This window comes from Molothrus ater, chromosome 6 (genome assembly GCF_012460135.2).
Source record: "Molothrus ater isolate BHLD 08-10-18 breed brown headed cowbird chromosome 6, BPBGC_Mater_1.1, whole genome shotgun sequence".
NCBI classification, from domain to species: Eukaryota; Metazoa; Chordata; class Aves; order Passeriformes; family Icteridae; genus Molothrus; species Molothrus ater.
Window position 1 is genome coordinate 37379400 of NC_050483.2, and position 19550 is coordinate 37398949.

The 19550-nt window shown below is 36.7% G+C and overlaps 1 protein-coding gene across 1 annotated transcript in view; it reads right to left on the reverse strand.

Moving 5' to 3' along the window:
• BAZ1A (bromodomain adjacent to zinc finger domain 1A) overlaps positions 1-19550 on the reverse strand; it is a 65353-nt gene that overhangs the window by 13831 nt on the left and 31972 nt on the right. The window contains exons 8-21 of the mRNA XM_036384303.2: positions 19229-19331; positions 17002-17168; positions 16082-16177; positions 13522-13660; positions 12926-13072; positions 10479-10574; positions 10126-10350; positions 9317-9482; positions 8919-9032; positions 8172-8296; positions 5977-6585; positions 3212-3375; positions 2875-3029; positions 161-309 (exon numbers count right to left, since the gene is read on the reverse strand). Coding sequence (XP_036240196.1) covers positions 161-309; positions 2875-3029; positions 3212-3375; positions 5977-6585; positions 8172-8296; positions 8919-9032; positions 9317-9482; positions 10126-10350; positions 10479-10574; positions 12926-13072; positions 13522-13660; positions 16082-16177; positions 17002-17168; positions 19229-19331 — 2455 coding nt within the window. The remainder of the gene's footprint in view (positions 1-160; positions 310-2874; positions 3030-3211; positions 3376-5976; positions 6586-8171; positions 8297-8918; positions 9033-9316; positions 9483-10125; positions 10351-10478; positions 10575-12925; positions 13073-13521; positions 13661-16081; positions 16178-17001; positions 17169-19228; positions 19332-19550) is intronic.

Here is a 19550-nt window from a genome sequence, read left to right on the forward strand (position 1 = left end):
CTTTTCCCCAAGATGTCCTTCTAAAGCATCCAGTCTTACAAAACAAGCAAGTGGGTTAGGGGTCAGGGGTATTACTGCAGTGCTGGGATGGATGTGTTTGGTTTGTTAGTTAGAAAATCCTACACAAGACTAGAGACAGAGTTTCAATTCTGAGACTTACCAAGAGGTGCTTTGAGGAACCTGCGTTCAATTCCTTGTTCTATCTGAAGCAGTGCAGATGCCAAGTAGTGGACCACATTACTGACTGGCTGAGGAGTACTTGTGCTTGTTGATGCAGCACTTGGCGCTTCGGTTTTTAACCCAACAAGTCTAAAAGAGAAATGTATTAAATTATCTTTTGAAGTCTCTGAAGTTAATACCAGAGATTCTTGCAAATGTATCTACAGAAGCTTCTTGTTTTAACTCCACGTACTCACATGGATTACTGACATGAACAGATAGTACACAGTGTGATGAGCTATCCTAATGCTTATGTTTGCTCAGCTAGCCTGGCTGATCTAGACAATTCATCTTTAGGTAACAGTTATATAAATTGCAAGAAATATGGATGACAAATTTCAAAACAACTCAGACTTCCAAAAAATCTGATGTGACATCCATCAGCTAGTTTATGATAGATTTCTGTGAAGAATGTAGTCCCAACAATTCTTCAATGAAAACACTTCCAGTGGCAAAATGTAGTCTTTTAGAACACATCCACCTGCAGAAGTTCAATTACATAGATCCCTACAATTCAAAAGATTTTTGAAAAGAAAATTAAAAAAAAAAAAAAAAAGTAATTTTTAAATGTAAATCAGGAATTGTTAACTTGTACGTCCTCATGCTTGGAGGATCTTTATAAAATACTAACTTCTTATGTAAGGGTGGTTAAAAAACCTCCCAAACAATACAAAAAAACCCAAAAACCAACAACCTAAAAAACCCCCTGAAACCAACCATACAAACCCCACAAACAAAAAACAAGCAGACCACCAAAGAGGCAGTTTTCCAACAGAACAGAACAGGACCAAAAGACTAAGCAATAATTTCAAAATGTAGCTAATCTTTCTGAACCACAAACATTAAATAATGTGTAGGAGAGCAGCTCACACTACTGAAAGTAAAATTCCATTTCTACTTGGGGTTTATAAAAAATTAACTAATTAAAACTGTCTGGATTCTGCCTTATTCTCGTGAATAAGCAATGCTTTTGGTTGTCCCTGTTCTTTTTTCACACTTAAAAGCTGTTCATTATATTTTGCAGTCACACACATTTTGAGAGCCTGAAAGCAAACAGAAAGAAAGCTGCAGTGTTATTTACATTTCACTAGTCAAACTCCAAGGTCTTAATGAGATGTCACTTGCTCTGAGGTGGATAAAAAGCCCCACATCAAAAGCAATCTGTCACATGATTTCAGAATCCCATACTCTGGTTTAACAAGCAAGACTTTATTAGAGTAGACTTTATTCAGAAACTCTGATGGAGTCAGTATCAAATGGAAAAAAATTAAGCTACAAAGTTCTGCAGTTGAATTAAGAGTTGGCAATGGAACAAGTACCCAACATTAAGTGGAAACAGATAAATTTCAGCTTCTTAGTTAAAACAGTGGAATACTTCTATATTGTGGTTTTCAGGAACCAAATGTCTGTATACTGCATAATTAATATAAAAGATGATCCCACCCATTTTGCATGGAACTAGAGAACTCTGACTCAAAGTCAGAGTCTAACAGGAAAATTCTAATTCACAGTGATGAATGAGAACTGAAATAAAATGAGAAAAATACCTGAAGAACTTCAAATTCCTAACATCCAACACAGCATTCATTAGTCCACTCAGAAATACAGCTTTTATAGAAGTCTAACAGCAGAAATGCCTCACAAAATATGTAAGGCAAACAATATGTTAGTACAATGACTGTCTCGAATCTTTTTTCCTGATGTATTTCAATATTCACATCCTATCAAGAGATACAATTTCATATGCATTAACTATATTAAGGTAGACATTTATTTTTGACAAGTATGCAACTTTGGAGAATTAAGAATTTGGAAATCTTCACCATTTCTGTGATTTCTCAAGTTTGATTTACAACAAGAACTGCTATCAGAGAGCCACATCTGTCTCAAATGTTTAAAAACTAAACACCACAAAACACTTTACAGCTACAACACTGTAGGATTTGAGGTTTCCTTCCTTCATTATGTTGCAGCTTGCTCCACAGAAGTATTATCATTCCTAAAGTTGTAAGATCACATCTCCATTTTGCTGCTAAGCTTAAAGTTAATCCAGACCATGGCCTGTTGCCCCAGTGGTTCTAACCATGACTCACAAGGTAAGTGAACAGGCCAGTTCAACCAGAGATTTGTTACTATTACCATTTTTCCTTTACAATACCCCTATACTCTTCTCAGAAATTGAAGAGTTTTCATTTTGTTGTTTTGTTTGGTGGGTTTTGGTTTTGTGTCTTATTGGACGTTTTTTTGTTTGTGTGAGGGTTTTTTGGTTTGGGGTTTTTTTGAGGGGGAGGTTCTTCTGGGAAACACATCATCAATTGCCAGTGTAATTTTTTCCCTGCATTTAATATTACTTCAAAATGAATCCACATGTTCCTTCTTTGATAATTAATGTTTACTTTGAGCAGTGTAATATCTGAATACTGAAAGATGTAGAAATTGGTGCCTTAGTCTTATATGGTAATAGAACAGCATCATTTACAGACTATAAACCAAAGTAAAATCCTGCTTTTTAAGATACACAGTCTTAAAAATCACCATGTAGAAGAATTTGAGGGTAATAATAACTTGAAGGTCAAAAAGTTCCCAGCCAAACAAAGCCAGAGCACTGCTATAAAACTCAGAGAGAAGAACCATTATTTAAACTATAGCTCTTACCTGTCTTTCACAATAAACTTATCATGATCATCAGTTTCCATTTCTTCAGATTCTTCATTCACAGTTTTAATAATGCCATTTTCTTTGTTTTCATCATTCAGAAACTCATATCGCCCATGTTCTAGGGCTGCTCTCCAAGCCTGTCTGTCTGTAACCTGAAGCAAATATACAAATTTGAGGTTTCTAAAGAATCAAAGGACACAAGCTTTTAGTACCCATTACTATCTACATTTAATTTAATTATGCTTTCAGTAAAACCATTGCATGCAAGAGTTCTCATTTAAGTTACAGACTTGATGGCACCATGAAGTTCCCACATTCTACCATTTACAAATACCTTAATAGCCCCCAATGTTCCTTGGTAGATCCTGTCTTCAATGTCCAAAAGAAAGTCCCTAAGTCTCAGTTCAAGTTGCTTCTCTGCAGATGGATGAGATCCATCATGGACATTCTGCATCCTTCCCCTTCCTACAGGAGGTCTGACATCACTCTGAGGTTTTTCTGCAAGAACAGCAAGTAATTTGGTGTTAGTAGATCTTGTTCCTTTAAAGCAGCTGTTGGCAGAGGGAACAATAGTACAAGACAGAACAAGCTGAATACATGGGTTCAAAATTCCCTTCTTGTAACGAGGTGCCAACACCAACATCTGTGCCAGCTAAGGAATCTGATTCAGCCAGGCAGGGTAATGATGACCAAGAGATGGCCAATAGAGAGGATCGCAATCCACTCATAACAACTCATGAGAGAAACCCTCGCTAATTTAAAAGTAGATCTTTTGTCTTAAAATCCTTTCAAAAATAGTAGATAAGTAACATCAACCTTACTTTAGGAGGAGAACAAAAAGAGAGAGAATAAAGTCACATTTCTATTATTTGATTGCTCCTACTTTACAAGAGAACTCTTCAGCTGTCTTTCCCGCGTGTATCTTTATCATAGAAACACTTAAAATAAGCATGTGCAATTGAAAATCATAAAACCTAACAGAACAAGACAAGATAAAATCTCTTTTGAAAACCTAACCTTAGAACAAAACAAAAAGATAAGATGATACAGGCACAGACAAGACTGACTGTGTCCTCTAATTAAAGGCAGGGAAAAAGGAGCAAGACAACATGCTAATTTATGAAAATAAGGTGAGAGCTGATGATGATGGGCTTTCAAGTAAAAACCTACTCCCAAGAGAACTCAAAGTTCATGCAAAAACTCAAAAGCCACAGGAAGGAGCTGAAAGTCTGCCCAAATCCTAAATTAATGCTTGCAAGTCTGCATAGGTGCTGAACATTTTTGTTCACAGGATTTACCTTAAAACCTTTGAGTGCAGTGATAAGAAGGTACATGCAACAATTTAAGAGGTATTTAATAGATAATATAAATAAAGCTGCTGCTAAGAAAGCACAGGATGAATTTCTAAAGTGCTCTCAAATTGCTGAAAGAATTCCCTGTAACTGAAAGCAATCATGCAAATACTCTCAAATGTGGACTAGCAACTCTACTGCCTGGATGTGGGAAAAGTCTTTTTTGGTTTAAAAGCAGAGAAGAAATGCAGTATTTTTTCTTGAGCAGAACTAGAAAAGCAGCAACTGCTTTTCAAATAATTGACAAGGAGAATTTAGTGGATACTGGAATAAAATCAAGTAACAGCACATACCGATTTTACTTCCATGCTCTTTTGAGCAGGAACTTGAAAAGGCAGAAGAGCAGCCTACAGTGCAGGAGAATCCCTCTTGTCCTACAAGTCATTTGAGTGAAGGCAATAGGGCAGCATCAGGAGTCCACAGCAGAAAAGCTCCCAACCCAGTACACCTACATGTGGCTATTTATCCCTGCTTATCACACAGTGGTGTGGCACCATTGGTATTGGACCACTGCATTTGAATTTTCTTGATCTCTAATAAAGTGAAGTTCAAAGCTGCCTCTCTTTTTTTTAAATGAAAATCAATATTATTCAACAGTTCTAACTTAATTAAAAGAGAAGAAAAATCTGTGACTATGGACATCAAGTTGATTCGGAGCAGAAAGCAACACCCAAAACACAGATAAAGATGCAGGGGTTAAGAAAATAAGGAACCACACATAAAACTCAAAACGTATCAGAAGATGACAGATATTTGCATAAAAAAGAACCCAATATAGAAAGAAGGCCCCAAAATAAAGCTTAATCACTATGCAAAAACTCTGTCCTGTGCTAGTTTCCACCAAAAGAGATGGTGGATCAGTCATAAATTTAGCAGTATCTGATGTGCTCACAGTGTGTCCTAGCATACCCACTCCAGGAAAACAGAATTTGTGTCTGCTGTGAATAATATTCCCTTGCCCCAATACAGATAACCCCAAATCCTCAAGGTAATTTGTCATAATTAAAAATAAAATGCAATTTCTTAAACATCACCCTAGGGAGTCTCACTTTGGTAACACTGTCTACCCACCAACATGCTATAAGCAAGCCAGCTGTAAGCTGTATGTGCAGAATTTTATCAGCGACTGGAGCCAATGCCTTGCCAATAAATGCCAAAATACTTGGCTAGGAGAAAAAGGAAACAGCCCCAAACCCTAGGTCTAGGATGGTGTTCAGTACACTTCTATGTTTAAAAAGCTATAAAAACATCTGCTATCCTGCTGCTTCCTTCTGCACTGAGTGTCTGCCAAAGGAAGAAAAGGGAAACAAAACCCAGAAAAGAATAATATCACAAAATGCCACTGCACAGATGTAAATCCATCTAACAACCAACCCAGCTACATGGCTTTTTAACATGTATTAACTTTTATTCCTCAGTTAATCTTTTTCCAAAGCTAAAATTACTTCCTAAAGTTGTCTGTTTAAAAGCCAATCCCGGTTTACTAAGCAGTAAGATCACAGAAAAATTATTGCTTTTTTTTTTAGCATGAAACACCAGAAAATACCACAAAGGTCTCTCAAGTAGGATGAAAAAAGAAATGGAAGGCAGGGAAAAAACCAAACTTGTCTTCCATTGAGTCAAAAAAAGCTTAAGGATAATTCTTAGACCCTAGAAATTACAGTTAAATTAGAACTAGAGATTTCTATAATATTATATAGAAATTTAATCCATAGAATCAAATTAAGACCAAGAGCCTTTCATTTACCTGGAATATGGAATTTCTCCACAGGAAAACTGCTTAGTTGTTCATATATTCTACTTTTCTCTTGTAAAAGAGTTTCTTTTAAGGCACTCTCCCTGTGTCCTCGGGAATTGAGAGCCTCTAGGAGTTGGTCCAGTTGTTCCCGAGAACTGTAAAAGCACCAACGGTTTGGTTTGTATACTGGCCTTGGCACCTCTACGACAACACTGGTACGTGAATCTTGGTCAATATTGGAGGTAGATTCAGAGGATTTCAAAGACTCTCCAGTTTTACTGAATACCTGAGGTTCATTTGTGCAAGACTGTCCACTATTCTGAAAGGAAGAGGTTCGAGGCAACAACATGTCTTCTGTGAGACCAGAATAGTCCTCCTCGACAAACAATCCAGGAACAGAAGGGAAAATCCAGTAGCGTCGGTACAGGCGGTCACGACCCAACGGGGTGATATTTGTGCAGGCTGTTGCATTCTGAATCTTTTCTAACAGTTCCTTCTCTTTCTTTTGTTGTTCCTGTTTTAAAGCTTCTTCATCTTCAGCAGTAAGAGGTTCGCTCTTTTCACAAGTGGTCTCTTCTTGTCTTGTAAATTCTTTAAATCCATTTTGCCCTCTCCTTCCTAAGTTAAAAGAAGTGTGATAGGAATTAATTCACAAATTTTTTAAACCAAAAACTCAAGTAAAGGGCAAGTTTTAGTTCTGTCCCTTTTTGGTTATCCAAACTTGCACTGTCAAAGACCATCAGCTCAGTCAAGAGACAATACTGGTTTTATAAAAGAAAAACTCAAGTGATTAACCCCCATTCCCTTGAAGAACAGGTAACCACTTTAAATACATCCTCTCTTTGCAGAAACTAGACCAAATCTCATTTACTGACACTGTAATCTTCAATATCATACAAAAAGAACCAAAATTTTAAGAATGCAAAAATGTGTAAGAGAAACATCTTATATAAAGTAGAATTCTAGCAATTTCAGTACTGAATACAAACTATGATCCTGACTTTATTTACCATACTCAAAATGATGATCTTAAACCACCAAAGGTCTCAAGAAAGACCACAATCCCTACATAGCAGCTTATATAGCAAACTCAGGCATCTTACATTTAAAAATTAAACTGATCAAGTATTTACTATTATTTTCCCCCCTCAATTTGTACCAGCTGAAAACATTTCAGTTCACATCTTTCGTTTACACCAACATATTAAAGTCCTGGTTGTCATCTAGACCAGTATGTCTCATAATTTATGCATGCAACCTGAAAAGTGCAGTCAACACTCAAGTTCTACGCGTTTCCAGTGTGACCTTCAGTTCCTTAGCTGCATGAATGAAATAATAACACTTGTTTGTCATCCAGTCGCAATGTTTCACACATGGGTATTTGAGAAACCTGAAATTCTGTTTAAGATCTCATTGCTTTTTCATGGCAAAGCTCTAACAAACATGTTAGCCTGTATTACCCAATGACTCAGAATTCCCAGGTACTGTTAGGAACTGTACAAGTTTGCAACTTAAGTCCACAATCATCCAGGACTTTCACTGGCACAGACACCAGCATGAAGCCTACCCAGCAGAAAGACAAAGATGAGCTAGCGGCCCAAAGCCATCAACAATTCTTCCTCCTGTAGTGACATCTATGTTTAGTTAGGAACAGCAGGCAGCACCATTTACTGCACTGCAGTTCCTACTAGCACACTGCTGAGAAAATTAAATCTAGGCATAAGTCTGGTTTTATTCTTGTATAGGAGGCATGCTGCTTCATTAACAAAGGAAAACTATACCTAAATGCATGATCTAACGTTTTCTTCTGAAATATCAGTTGGTTTTGCACTTTACTAAAAAGAAAAATTTAAAAATATCAAACCCATACCATATCCTATTAGATGAAACTCCTACAACTCTCTCTATGAGGGCAAGTACTTGTAATGGCAACACCATAACATTTTTTAGACAACAGAGGAATCCACACAGCATGTATGGAAGACAAGAAGAAACAGAAATGTGAAAGAACATACAGCTGACTAGAACTACACCAGGCTGGCTCATTGTACTTAAGAGCCCATTATGATCATATTCTAGTGTGGGTTTGTTTCCTTAAAAGAAAATTACAGCAAAGATCGATGCTTTTACTATGAAACACAAGAGCTTGCCAGGTGCATGCATGCAGGTGCACAGGCACACAAACAAATCCATTATAGCATTACCTCTCCGGCGTTTTTTGTTTGGTCCCAGCTCTTCTTCATCCTCTGTGACTGTGTCCACATCTTGCTCTTTACGTTCCATCTCTTTGCTCTCTGTGCTAGTATCAAGCTCTTCCCGTTCCTCCTCACTGACACAGCAAAATAAACAAACTGTGACTAACCAACCATAAGAAAGACACAATAAAACATGGCATCTTTGACACAAAGAGTACTTTTATCTCCCAAGTACTTAACTGGTAAAATGCCTATAATGCTCTTAAAAAATCAACTGTAAATCACAGACTATATTAAAGCCCAGAAGAAACCCAGTGAACTGTAAATGTGAAGTTCTATATTAAGGACTAAAACCTGTTCTTTGGTGCCCACACTTTCATTTGAAGAGTATTATTATTATAATCAGACCATTTTTGGAGACATCTTAGTGTAGTTCTATTGCTGTGAATTTTTCTCATGTCTAAGTAAAGTTTCCTTCCCAAAAGGTATGTACCATTCTGTAAAATGCTTGTTACACATTTATGCCTCATCTTGCAAATATAATTAATTTCCTAGAGAAAAACAGGCAGTTTTTACAAGGTAACTTTTTTACCAATTCTACACCACTATGAAGAAAAATAAAATCAACATTAAGGACAATATTCTTAAAATATAGCTTTGTATATGATCTAGTCAATGAAACTACACATGTGAGGTCTGGCCACAAAGCTGACAAGTGCTCTATGTTATACATCACAGTAATACTATGTATCATACCCAACAGATATTTCTACAGCAGGAATCCTTTGCTCCTCTTCTTTCAGCTTTTCTTGTTTCTCTTTCATTTTTAACTCTTGTTCTTTTAACCTTTCTTCTCTTTTCTTACGTATCCTAATAGTAAGAAGGATATAAAAAAAAAGTTGCAATTAATCTAATATCTAGTCTGTCCACCAGATAGTTTTCTTTTATACTACAACATCATCCAAAAATAGAAATATGGGAAAACAACATTTAGCCCAACAACATTTAGCACAACTAAGTTTCACTTCTGTCTACTGTCCCAGGAAACCAGCATAGAACAGAAACATTACTACTGTTTCTCATATGCCTTCTGCAGCTGAGACAATAATCTCAATTGTAGCACCAAACTTTAGTTTTCCATATCCTAGTTCTACCTGGCTGCTGCTGCCTCTCGTTCCTTGCGGTGCTGTTCTGCCTTTAGCTCCCGGAACTCCTGTTTTGCTTGTCGTAGCACATCAACAGAGTCCTCAATGAAATCTCGAGTGGAAACAAGAGTCAGAAGTTTCCCACAGAGAGCATGAAGGATCTTCATCTTTTCTCCTAATAAAATTTGGACCAATGTTTATATTTCACTATGTAACTGATAATAAGCCTAAATCTTACAGACTCCAAACTGGATTTGTTCTCACTTAAGAACAAGTGAACAAACATTTGTAGCACACGCAGACACATTTCCTGAAAGCATATCTGCTTTGTTCACAGACACAAGCCTTTATTTTTAATTTATTAACTTTTACCACCAAAATTAGTAAAATGCAGTATTATCTTCAAAGTAGAGACAAAGGAAGAATTGACAGAAATTTTTCTCCATTTCCAAATAACGAACAAAAGACCCAAATACAAACAGGGAAAAAAAAGCAGGGGCTGAATCAAACACGCCAATGCTTCTTCCAGAGAGATCCCCTTATTCAAGTAACACTGACATTTTTAAAATGAGATGAAAGAAAAGCTACTCAGAAGTAATGAAACTGCCTAGCACTGCAATCTCTGATGTGGTGGGATGTGCTTGTGGGGACTGAAGCATAGGGGGTGAGTGTTGGTCTACATAAAGCCCCCAGAGATCCTTTCCAAACTCGATTATTCTATGATACAATTAATTTTGACCATTATTGGTCTAAAGCAGTTGCAAAATTAATCACTTATTGAGCAATCTAATAATCCCTAACATGTATTCTTTTATTACCTGGCAACAAATCATATACTGAGGTACTTGAAAGTTTCTTCAAGAGACCAGGATTACTTAATCTCAGCTCCATGCAAGCATCATCAGTAGTATCAAACCCTCCTCGTTTCTGGTAACGGTATTTTGCATTGGCTGATGTTATATCAGCACCTGATGCTAGAATGTGAAGTCTGAGAATCTCAGAAAGAGTGCAGCTATCAAGATCCAAGCTTTTCAAATTGCAGCCTACAGTTGAGAAGAATGAACAGTTATTTTATACAGATATTTAAATGTACATAAATATAAAAATAGTTCTTCAAAATACAGAGCAAAATAATAACAGTAACAAAACAAGAAGTGAAACCCACACATACCCTGATGTAACTGGGGCCATGCAGCTGCCAAAGTTGCAACTGCAGACAGTGCAGATTTTGTGGGGTCTGCATCTTCATCCAAAGCCTCTGTTAAATCTTTAAGGAAATAAACACTTTATTCTAGTGCAAATTAAAATTTGTACTGTGAAGGGGAGGAAAGGAAGCTGCGTTTCGAGAATTGCAGACAAAGCAAAAAGAGGGATGGTATTTACAGATGCATCAATGTATTCAAAACTCAATTCAACATCCAGACAAAAATTTACAGATCTTGAAATGCAACTAAAAAAATCCATCTAAAAGCTAAGGACATGCACCACATGCTATATATAGGGAGAACAACATCTAAGCTGTTAAAGCAACCGCAACACGCAGAACATGCACAATGGCAACATTAAAGGCAGCAAGAACAAATCCAGGAACACACTTGAAAGTGCAGACAAGTAGCAATGCAAGAACACCTGTATTTCCTTTCCTCAAACAAACTGTTTTTCTTATCATAATTTTGTTTTTAGGAAGCAAAACTCAAACCAATAATGTATTTTGATACTGGCTATCACCATACACTTTCTATCTATAACTCACATACAGCCTGTTCTGCACAAACATAATTACTAAGACATTACAAATAAATCATATTTCACCAAATCAAGCACCTGCACTTAATGACCATCATACATAAGCAAACTGACCAGGAAAGCAGGGAAGTGAAAGGGAGAAACAGCAAGTTCCTGTTTCTTAAACAAAGGTTTCCTCAGCACTTACAGGTATTTCTCCAGAGGGTTGGCAGAGTATTTTCAGCAACGTATGCTGTTTCAACAATTTCACTTTATTCAAATCCAAATTATTAAGCACTTAAAGTCACCAAGTCAAAATAAAACCACAAACTATACAAACAATATATAAATGCAAATCCACAACAGTCCTCTAGGATGTTGTTTGAAAACTGTCACCTAGACACAGCAAAATGCATTTCTGCACCTCCCCTTTCACTTTAACTATATAACACACTTTGAGAAAGAACTGTACACCCCCAAACCACATATCTGTGGTGTTCCCTGTTGCAGAAACGCTGCCTGTACAGAATTTAACTGAGCAAACATGCTGACTACTGCTAGTTTGGTTAGCCAGAATTACAAAGGCAAGACTGTGTAGATCTTTTATGGGAAAGAAGATGTCTAAACAAGAGTGACAAGAAATGAAAGTTCTGAGGCAAGTAAAACACAATAAATGAAGTGCCTTCCCCACAACTCTGCTAAACTAGAAACAAAATGGAAGACTATTGCAATTATCAGCCCCATTATGTCAAATTAAAATATTAAAGTTACATTGTTTTTTCTGATCAGCCATACAAATAATATAGAATCTAATCAACTATTCCATTATTACCTGATTGTAATTCCTTGTTTGTATTGCCAAGGCAATACTCTCAGTAGTTAACAAATACAGTTTAAAAGCTAAATTCAACAGTAATTAAAATACAGTTTAAATTTACTAACACCGTCTCAAATCTCTATTCAATTAACAAGAGAAGCCACTGTTATTAAAGACAGTGTCCATGCTTTATATAAGTTATAGACTGGACATCAATCTTAAGCATGAAAATAAACAATCTTCAAGGGAGGGATTAAAGGAACTTTTGTTTAACTCACACACCTGGCTTGCAGAGGCACCATGGAATTCACTTGACCTCAAAGAGGGAGTGCTCTTATGTACCTACCTCTAATAAAATAAAGGCTAGTAGGATGGGTCAAAGCTTCTCCTTTAGTCAGCAAATTTGGCAGTCCATAAACACAGGACTACAAATTTGTAACAAAGCCTGCACTTCCTTCTGATCAGTGGTTAGTATACACTGAATGCCTCTAAAAATGGGGACATCAGCTTTAGAGGAAAGACCAAAATCAGAGTGACTGTGAGAGTCTTTAGTGAAAGAACACACATGGTAGTATCCAGGAGTTGTGGATGCATAACTTCAAGCCTTGAAGGACAATGAATATTTAATTCACCATTACAGTTGTGCTGGGGAGTTTTAGTTTTTAATCTAGTTAGGTACAGATTTTTTTAGATACAGATATCTTTGAGAAGACTTAGGAAAATGACTTGTTTCCTGACCCTCAGGAGAAATATGTAACAGTGCTGGAGAAGAGGAGGAAGGTAAAGATGCTTCCTGCACCTCCAGAACACAAGCAATGCTGTTAAAAGCTTATTATGCTTTGCTGGACACAATCATAGTAACAATGAGCTTCCTTTTTCTCTATTCCCCCCAGACTCTGTGGTCCATGCCCAGTTTAAGGCTTTAATTTCAGATTAAAGAGAAAAAGCAAGCCCATTTACATACAATATCCATGCATAATAAGACAAGGTTAAACAAAGGAGTGCCATAAATCATGCAGCTTAAAGTTAATTCCAGTGCAACTTCAGGTTTTCAGCAGTAAAATTAAAGATCTGACCTTTGGTCTCAGCATCAGCTATTTGATCTTTGGCCACTTCCTCTTCCTCTTCGGCCATTGCCTGAAAGATGGCAGTCAGGAAGAAAAACAGCAATTCACATAGTGGGCCTTCAGTGTCATTTCCTACAAGAGCTTCCTCTAAAACCTCTGTGAATAAAGTTTAAGAAGCGTCACTTTTGCCGCAAAGTTGGAAAAAAAATTATGTACTGAAGAATGAAAACATTTTTTTTTCCCTTCAGGTATGATAATTAAATTACGTTTCCATAATTTACTGCATATATTCCTAGAATGATGGTGCCAGAAAAAGTGTTGACCAAACATTGTTTTCTTAATAGAGAACTGCAAGAAAAAAGTACAGGTAGATTTTCTGATAAGCAGAATAACAACTTGTACACCAAAACTAGTTTTGATTTTACAAGTCCCTCGGAGTTGACCACAAACTGAAAACTGGATTGATACACGTGTTGGCACTGACAGATTAAAGCCACAAAGAAAATTCTGTAGCAGTGGTACTTGTGCACACTAAAGATGTTTGGTTGTTTGGTAGAAAGGAAACCACCGAAGTGGGGCACCTTGCCATATAAGCCACAACTTGCCTAAAGTCACTCCTTCAGGAAATTCATCTTGAAGATCAAAAAGTTCCCCAAAAGCATGTAAAAACTCCAAAACCATCAGAGCATCACCAAAGATCTCAGGAGGAAGTCTCGTCTTCACTGGCACTGGAATGGGAAGTTCCTGCAAACCAAATGGGACCACTTAATACAGTATTTGGTTTGTGCAAAGTACACAAGTCACTAAAAGCAAAGAGACTATTATCCTAAGGAATGTATTAGTTGAGTTTCTCTGTGTTTTACTAAAATGAGTCCCGCGTGACACATGATCAGTTATCATGGTAACACTGGTGATAGTATTAACTTTGGAAACTGAAGAGCATGCAACCTGAATGTAAAATTTTTGAGAAAGAAGTTTACTCATGTCCATGAAGTCTGAATCTTTATTAAGTGAAGTTAATCCCACTACAAGTTAAAAACATTGACTGTCAAGCTTTTTCCTTTATACCTGTATTATTTCACAAGAGTTTTGAATTTCCTTTTCCTGAACTGTCTGAACAAGCCAAAATAAACATACTCTTAGAAGTTACTTATGATTGCTTGCAAAGACAAGCAAACCAAAACCCCAACACGTTCACGTAAAATGCACCCTTCTAATACTAGGATATGCAAGATCATGTCTAACAACTGTGTGTTCTGGCACTGAGTTTTTTGCATTTGTAAGGCATTTATGGTAGCTGAAGACATTAAAGGGAGCTGATGTAACCATATAACAAGACCACTTAACAGAGACACCACCTCCAAACCACAGATAACGGTGCCTAACATCACGTTTGTTTTTGAAATTACTATTTTCATGTAATCCTTCAAGATTTGTCTTCATTTACTGTTTCTTAGCACACATAGTTGAATAATTTTCAGAATTATGTCTATTTTCCACAAATGTGGTAGTTCACAAATATTATAAAGAAGAAAGCCAAATATTGTGCTTCAAAAGAACACAGTAAGATATTTCATAAATTTCCAGAGATGGGAATCTTTTCAAAAGCAGTCCCCACCTGAACTCATCTTTATTTAAAATCTTGTCAATTCACAGAATCACAAAATAACAGGTTATTTTAAGTTGTAAGGGAATCAAAAAGACCTTCAGTTCCAATTCCTGGCCCTGCATAGAACCATCCATGTGAACCATCCTGTGCCTGAGAGCATGGTCCAAAAGGTTCTTGAACTCTATCAGAGACTTGGTGCTTTGACCACTTCCCTTGGAAGCCAGTTCCAGTGCCCAACCACTCTCTGGGTGAAGAAGCTTTTGCTAATATCCAACCTAATCCTCCCCTGGCCCAACTTCAGGCCATTTCCTTGGGTCCTGTCACTGTCACCACAGAGCAGAGCTCAGTGCCTGCCCCTCCTCTTCCCCTCACAAGGATGCTGTAGACTGTGATGAGGGGTCCCCTCAGTCTCCTCCAGGCTGAACAGACCACGTGATCTCAGCCCCTCCTCATATGGCTTCTTCTCCAGGTCGTTCACCATCCTCTTTTCCCTCCTTTGAACACTCTCTAATAGCTTAATGTCTTTGTTTTATTGCAGTGACCAAAACCTCACACGGTACTCCAGGTGAGGCTGCACCAGGCACAGAGTGAGGTGAGTAGAGCAGCAGAGTCTCAGTGTAGTGATGACACTGCTTTTCCACCCCTCCTTTTTCTTTCCAGTAGAAATACAGCAGCACTGTTTTCACAGCTTGCTCTCCCCTTTCAGCAATGACCTTTTCCCCTTTCTACATAGCTAGGACTTTTCACTCCCATCTTCAATGGCCATACAGCTCTCCTGGCAAATATGTTCAGCTCTCATATTCCTCCCAATCAGTGATTTCATTTGAATTCATTTAACACTCTCCTTTATTTCCACTTGCCCTCCTTGCACTTGTTACAATTCTGTGTACCTCAAACTCTCAACCTTGTGTTTCTGACTATTTTCCTCCTTTTGCTACCCCCTGCCAGAATGAGTCCCAGTAAAGCATACATAAACATGTAACACTAGAAAATATTCTGTGGTGTACAGCCACACTATACTCCTGTGTGAATACTAAGTTTTTTGAGAAGCAAATTCTTGTTACTTTCTACAGGTTTCCAATATCATCATGAAAGATGTTAATTAAACATGATATTTATATTATATTACTACAGTTTAAATCAAAAGAATGCCTCAGGAAGTAACAAGACAATATCTTCTCTAATTTTTGCAGCCAAAACTTTAGTTTTTTCATTACTCAAATCTTTTATGTAACTCACATTTTTATAAGTGAGTTCATTTTGCATTCTTCACAGAAAAATCAGGTATACTCAATACCCCTCACTCAGTAATGCCAGCACATTGAACATACTCCATTGCAGACTGAGCACAGGCTGTAAAGCTTTTCTGGAGGTTGAAAATGCAGATGCAGATGATCCCATTAGCATTGCCACTGGGAAATATGTATTACACACTGCAGGTGACTCACAGCTTCTAGCATTCCAAACAGATCTATATTTGTCCCTGCATTAGGGAATCTAATCCATCTGGGAACTCTGCAAACTACAATCTTCAGCTATCCCAAATTCAATCATACCTTAAGGTCATCACACTCCATATCTTCTCTAGGCTTACTCCACTGTTTGAGGTATTCCACATATTTTCTTTTTTCCTCACGCAGCTTCTCTCTTTCCTGAAAAAAACAGTCACAATTGTATACAAATATTGTTACATGGTCTTACTGCAGTTTCTAAAACTGCGCCATTTACTAACTACTCAATCACACTAAAAAGTAAAACATCACATTTAATTAGAATGGAGTAATCTATTAATTTTATTTTGTATAAAATGATACTAGCAAACATATTTAAATGAGGTGATACATTGTTGGATTAGTTGTTGCTTTTGTTGGGGGGGTGTTTTGGGTTTTGTTTTCTTTTTAATTGAAATGGCTAAAGAAAAAATATCAAAAATTACACACATTGATGAACGTTGCCTCAAAAAAGACCATCTACAACATCCATTCAACCACAGTGAATGTCACTGTGGTAAAATATAGTGGAATCTTTAATTTCTTCATATTCAACTTGACAAAAAAGTTACTTAGTAATTTACATCCAAAAAAAATCCACACAGAAACCTACAACCATTAGATATGCTGTCAATCTGATGCAGAACAGATACTTCAAAGAGAAGACAACCATTAAATCAAATAGTTTTATGCATTATTGGCAAAAAAAAACCCCTAAACCCACCACATAACTTCAGAAGTAAGTTCAAATTCAAAATGAACTTTTGGTAAACTAAAATTATAGAGAATGTTAACCAGAAATACAATCCATCATCAAATCTTGTAACTGCCTATTTTTCTAAAGTGCATTTCTAGAAACTGAGAATGATTAATGGAAAATAACTTCAAACAGAGACTAAGAAACAAAAAGCCATTATACTGTTCCATTATACTAGAAAGCCATTATACTGTTCCTATATGAAACACAGATACTTCAAAAGCATTACTTTTTCTTTTTCTATTTTGAGTCTCTCTTTCTCTTCTTTCTTTTTCATCCTTTCTTCTTCCACAATTTTCTTTAATTCTTCTCTCTTCTTTTCCTTATCTTCTTTCTCCTTTTTCCTAGCTTCTATAGCATTTGCCTTCTCTTGTTTTAATTTAGCTTTTTCAAAAGCTATAAAGGAAAATGACAAACCTGAGTTATTTTTCTTTTGTAAAACCTTAGTTTTAACCAATAAATAGACTGCATTTTTATAATTACCATATCAGAAAGATATGGTTTTGAAAGCTGAATTGTTTCCACACCAACCAGAAATTTAAACACTTGGACGTTTTTTACAGAATCAGAGTTTCAAGCCTATGTATTACACATGTTTTACGAAGTTGTCAACAGGTAATAAAGTTAAATATATCTGGTTTTATGAGTATACAGAAGGTTATTACTTGTTTATTGGTTTCTATCAATTGACATATAAAGATGAGAACTGATTCGAACATATAATTACAGCAACGTATTTAGTAATGACTGGTTAATAAAAGCATGTCACAACCAGGTGTGGCACGCAACCATGAAATATCTGTGATAGTAAAAACCTTTAAATAAGTGATCTTTAAATATTTAGTTCTTACTGAATTACTGAAGTCAATACATTTGAAACCTATGTAGTATTTCAGTGTGTTTTGCTCAAATTTTACTTCAGTTACACAGTTTAAGCTGAACTTTAAATAATAATAAATGCTACTGCCTGAAGAGATGCAGGTCTCTTTGCAGTCATGTGTAGAAGAAGAACAGAATATAAATTTCCACTTTCTGTGGGCAGATAGCACCCATCAACCCACACACAGGCTAACAAATAAAAGGGGGTCTTACTGTTTTAACTGATTAAACAGGGAAGCTAGAATCATATGTGAATGAAATGAAGAGATCCTCACTCTTACCAAGTGGAGAGTACTAACAAGAAAAACTTTTATTGTATTTTCCTATAACATTCTGAAAATGGGCTAGGTCCCTTCTACAGATAGCTACTGCACATAGCAGCAATGTATGAATTCAGCTAACAAATGCAGTGAAGCTGATCCTTGGGGCTTTCAACACACTCAGAAGGTTAATTTTTCAAGGTACTTGGTAACTTGCTACCTTTTCACATTGTGAAAATGTGTCTTAACTACCCTTCTAGAAGCTGCAGTTTCTGTCCACACAAGAGAGGAAGCAGCTTTGACACTGATCAGTTGTTATGTCGGTCTGTGCTGTCATTCCCAGCACATGAACAAATAGATGCTTGTTGTGCAAGAACATGGCCACACACGTTTAATGGAACCCATGAAATTCTAGTGTCCCCATCTGCTATAAAGGAAAGGCCCAAAGCAGTGTCAGACAACTGTGCTGTTATTTAAGCAGATGCTGGACTAGGTAATTTCTAAATATCCTTGCCATCTTAAAAAATTCTGTCTTCAAGAAGATGAGAGGCTGGAACTGAAAGTTCACTGAAATACTTCCACAGATGAAAGCCTTCCCTTAGGAAAGGCAATCCTTACAATCCAGAAGAATACGTCCTTGTCTGACCTCTCTCCTGAGAGAGAATTTGGAGGTGGAGAGGAAAAAAAAAGAGCATAACAACTTTGTCCTCAAGAAGGCATACCAATTTATCTAGTTAAACCCAAACAAAAGGCATATGGATCCCCTTACTACCCTACTTGAAATCAAATTTAACATGATCGGGAACAGGTTAAAACTAAGCCAAAATAATTCAATCAGTCCAAACTAAAAATCTCTGAATCTTTTAAACCCCCCCAAAAAAATCAAAATATATTTCAGTTCTTTTGAATTTTGAGATTGTTGTATGAGGAAAATGCATAAATGGAAAAACTAACGGATTTGTGTTGCACATTTGTGCTTTGATACACCTTCAGCTGGTAAAATTTACACATGACTTCACCAGCCAAGCTTCTACAAGAAATTATTTAGCTCTTTATTTATCTGAGATAGAAATCAACACAGTTGGGCCACAAGCTTCCTACATTTCCCCAGTTTAATCAACTAACATGGAAAAAAAAATAAAACCAGGAAACAAGCACGCTAACTATTGAAAGAAGCACTTGGCATAGTGGTGTGGCAGTACACTCTTAATACATTTTCCCTTTGAAAGGTACAGCCCCAAAAGCACCCTAATTATGGCCTGCTCTCAAATCTGCAAAAACTAGTTCTACTGGTCATATGAGTAAACTTCAACTTACCTATGGCCTGCACATCTTCTTTTTGCTTCTGGAACCTTGCTCTTTCCCTTGATACTTTACTTTTATTTCCTGGGGTGTTTTGTTTAGGTTTAATATTGTCCTCCTGATAGAGAATTTAGAGGTGGAGAGGAAAAAAAAGAGCATAACAACTACAGTGAAATGGCCAGCAAAAGATATTCCAAATTTTTCAACTGTTCTGTAGAACACAATAAAGTAGAATAGTGACCAAGAGTCTCAGTGTTTAAATACAGGCAAGTGACATACCTGTATCCGAGGGCAAGTGACATAATTTTATATGAGAGTTCCAATTAAAGCTTTTTAG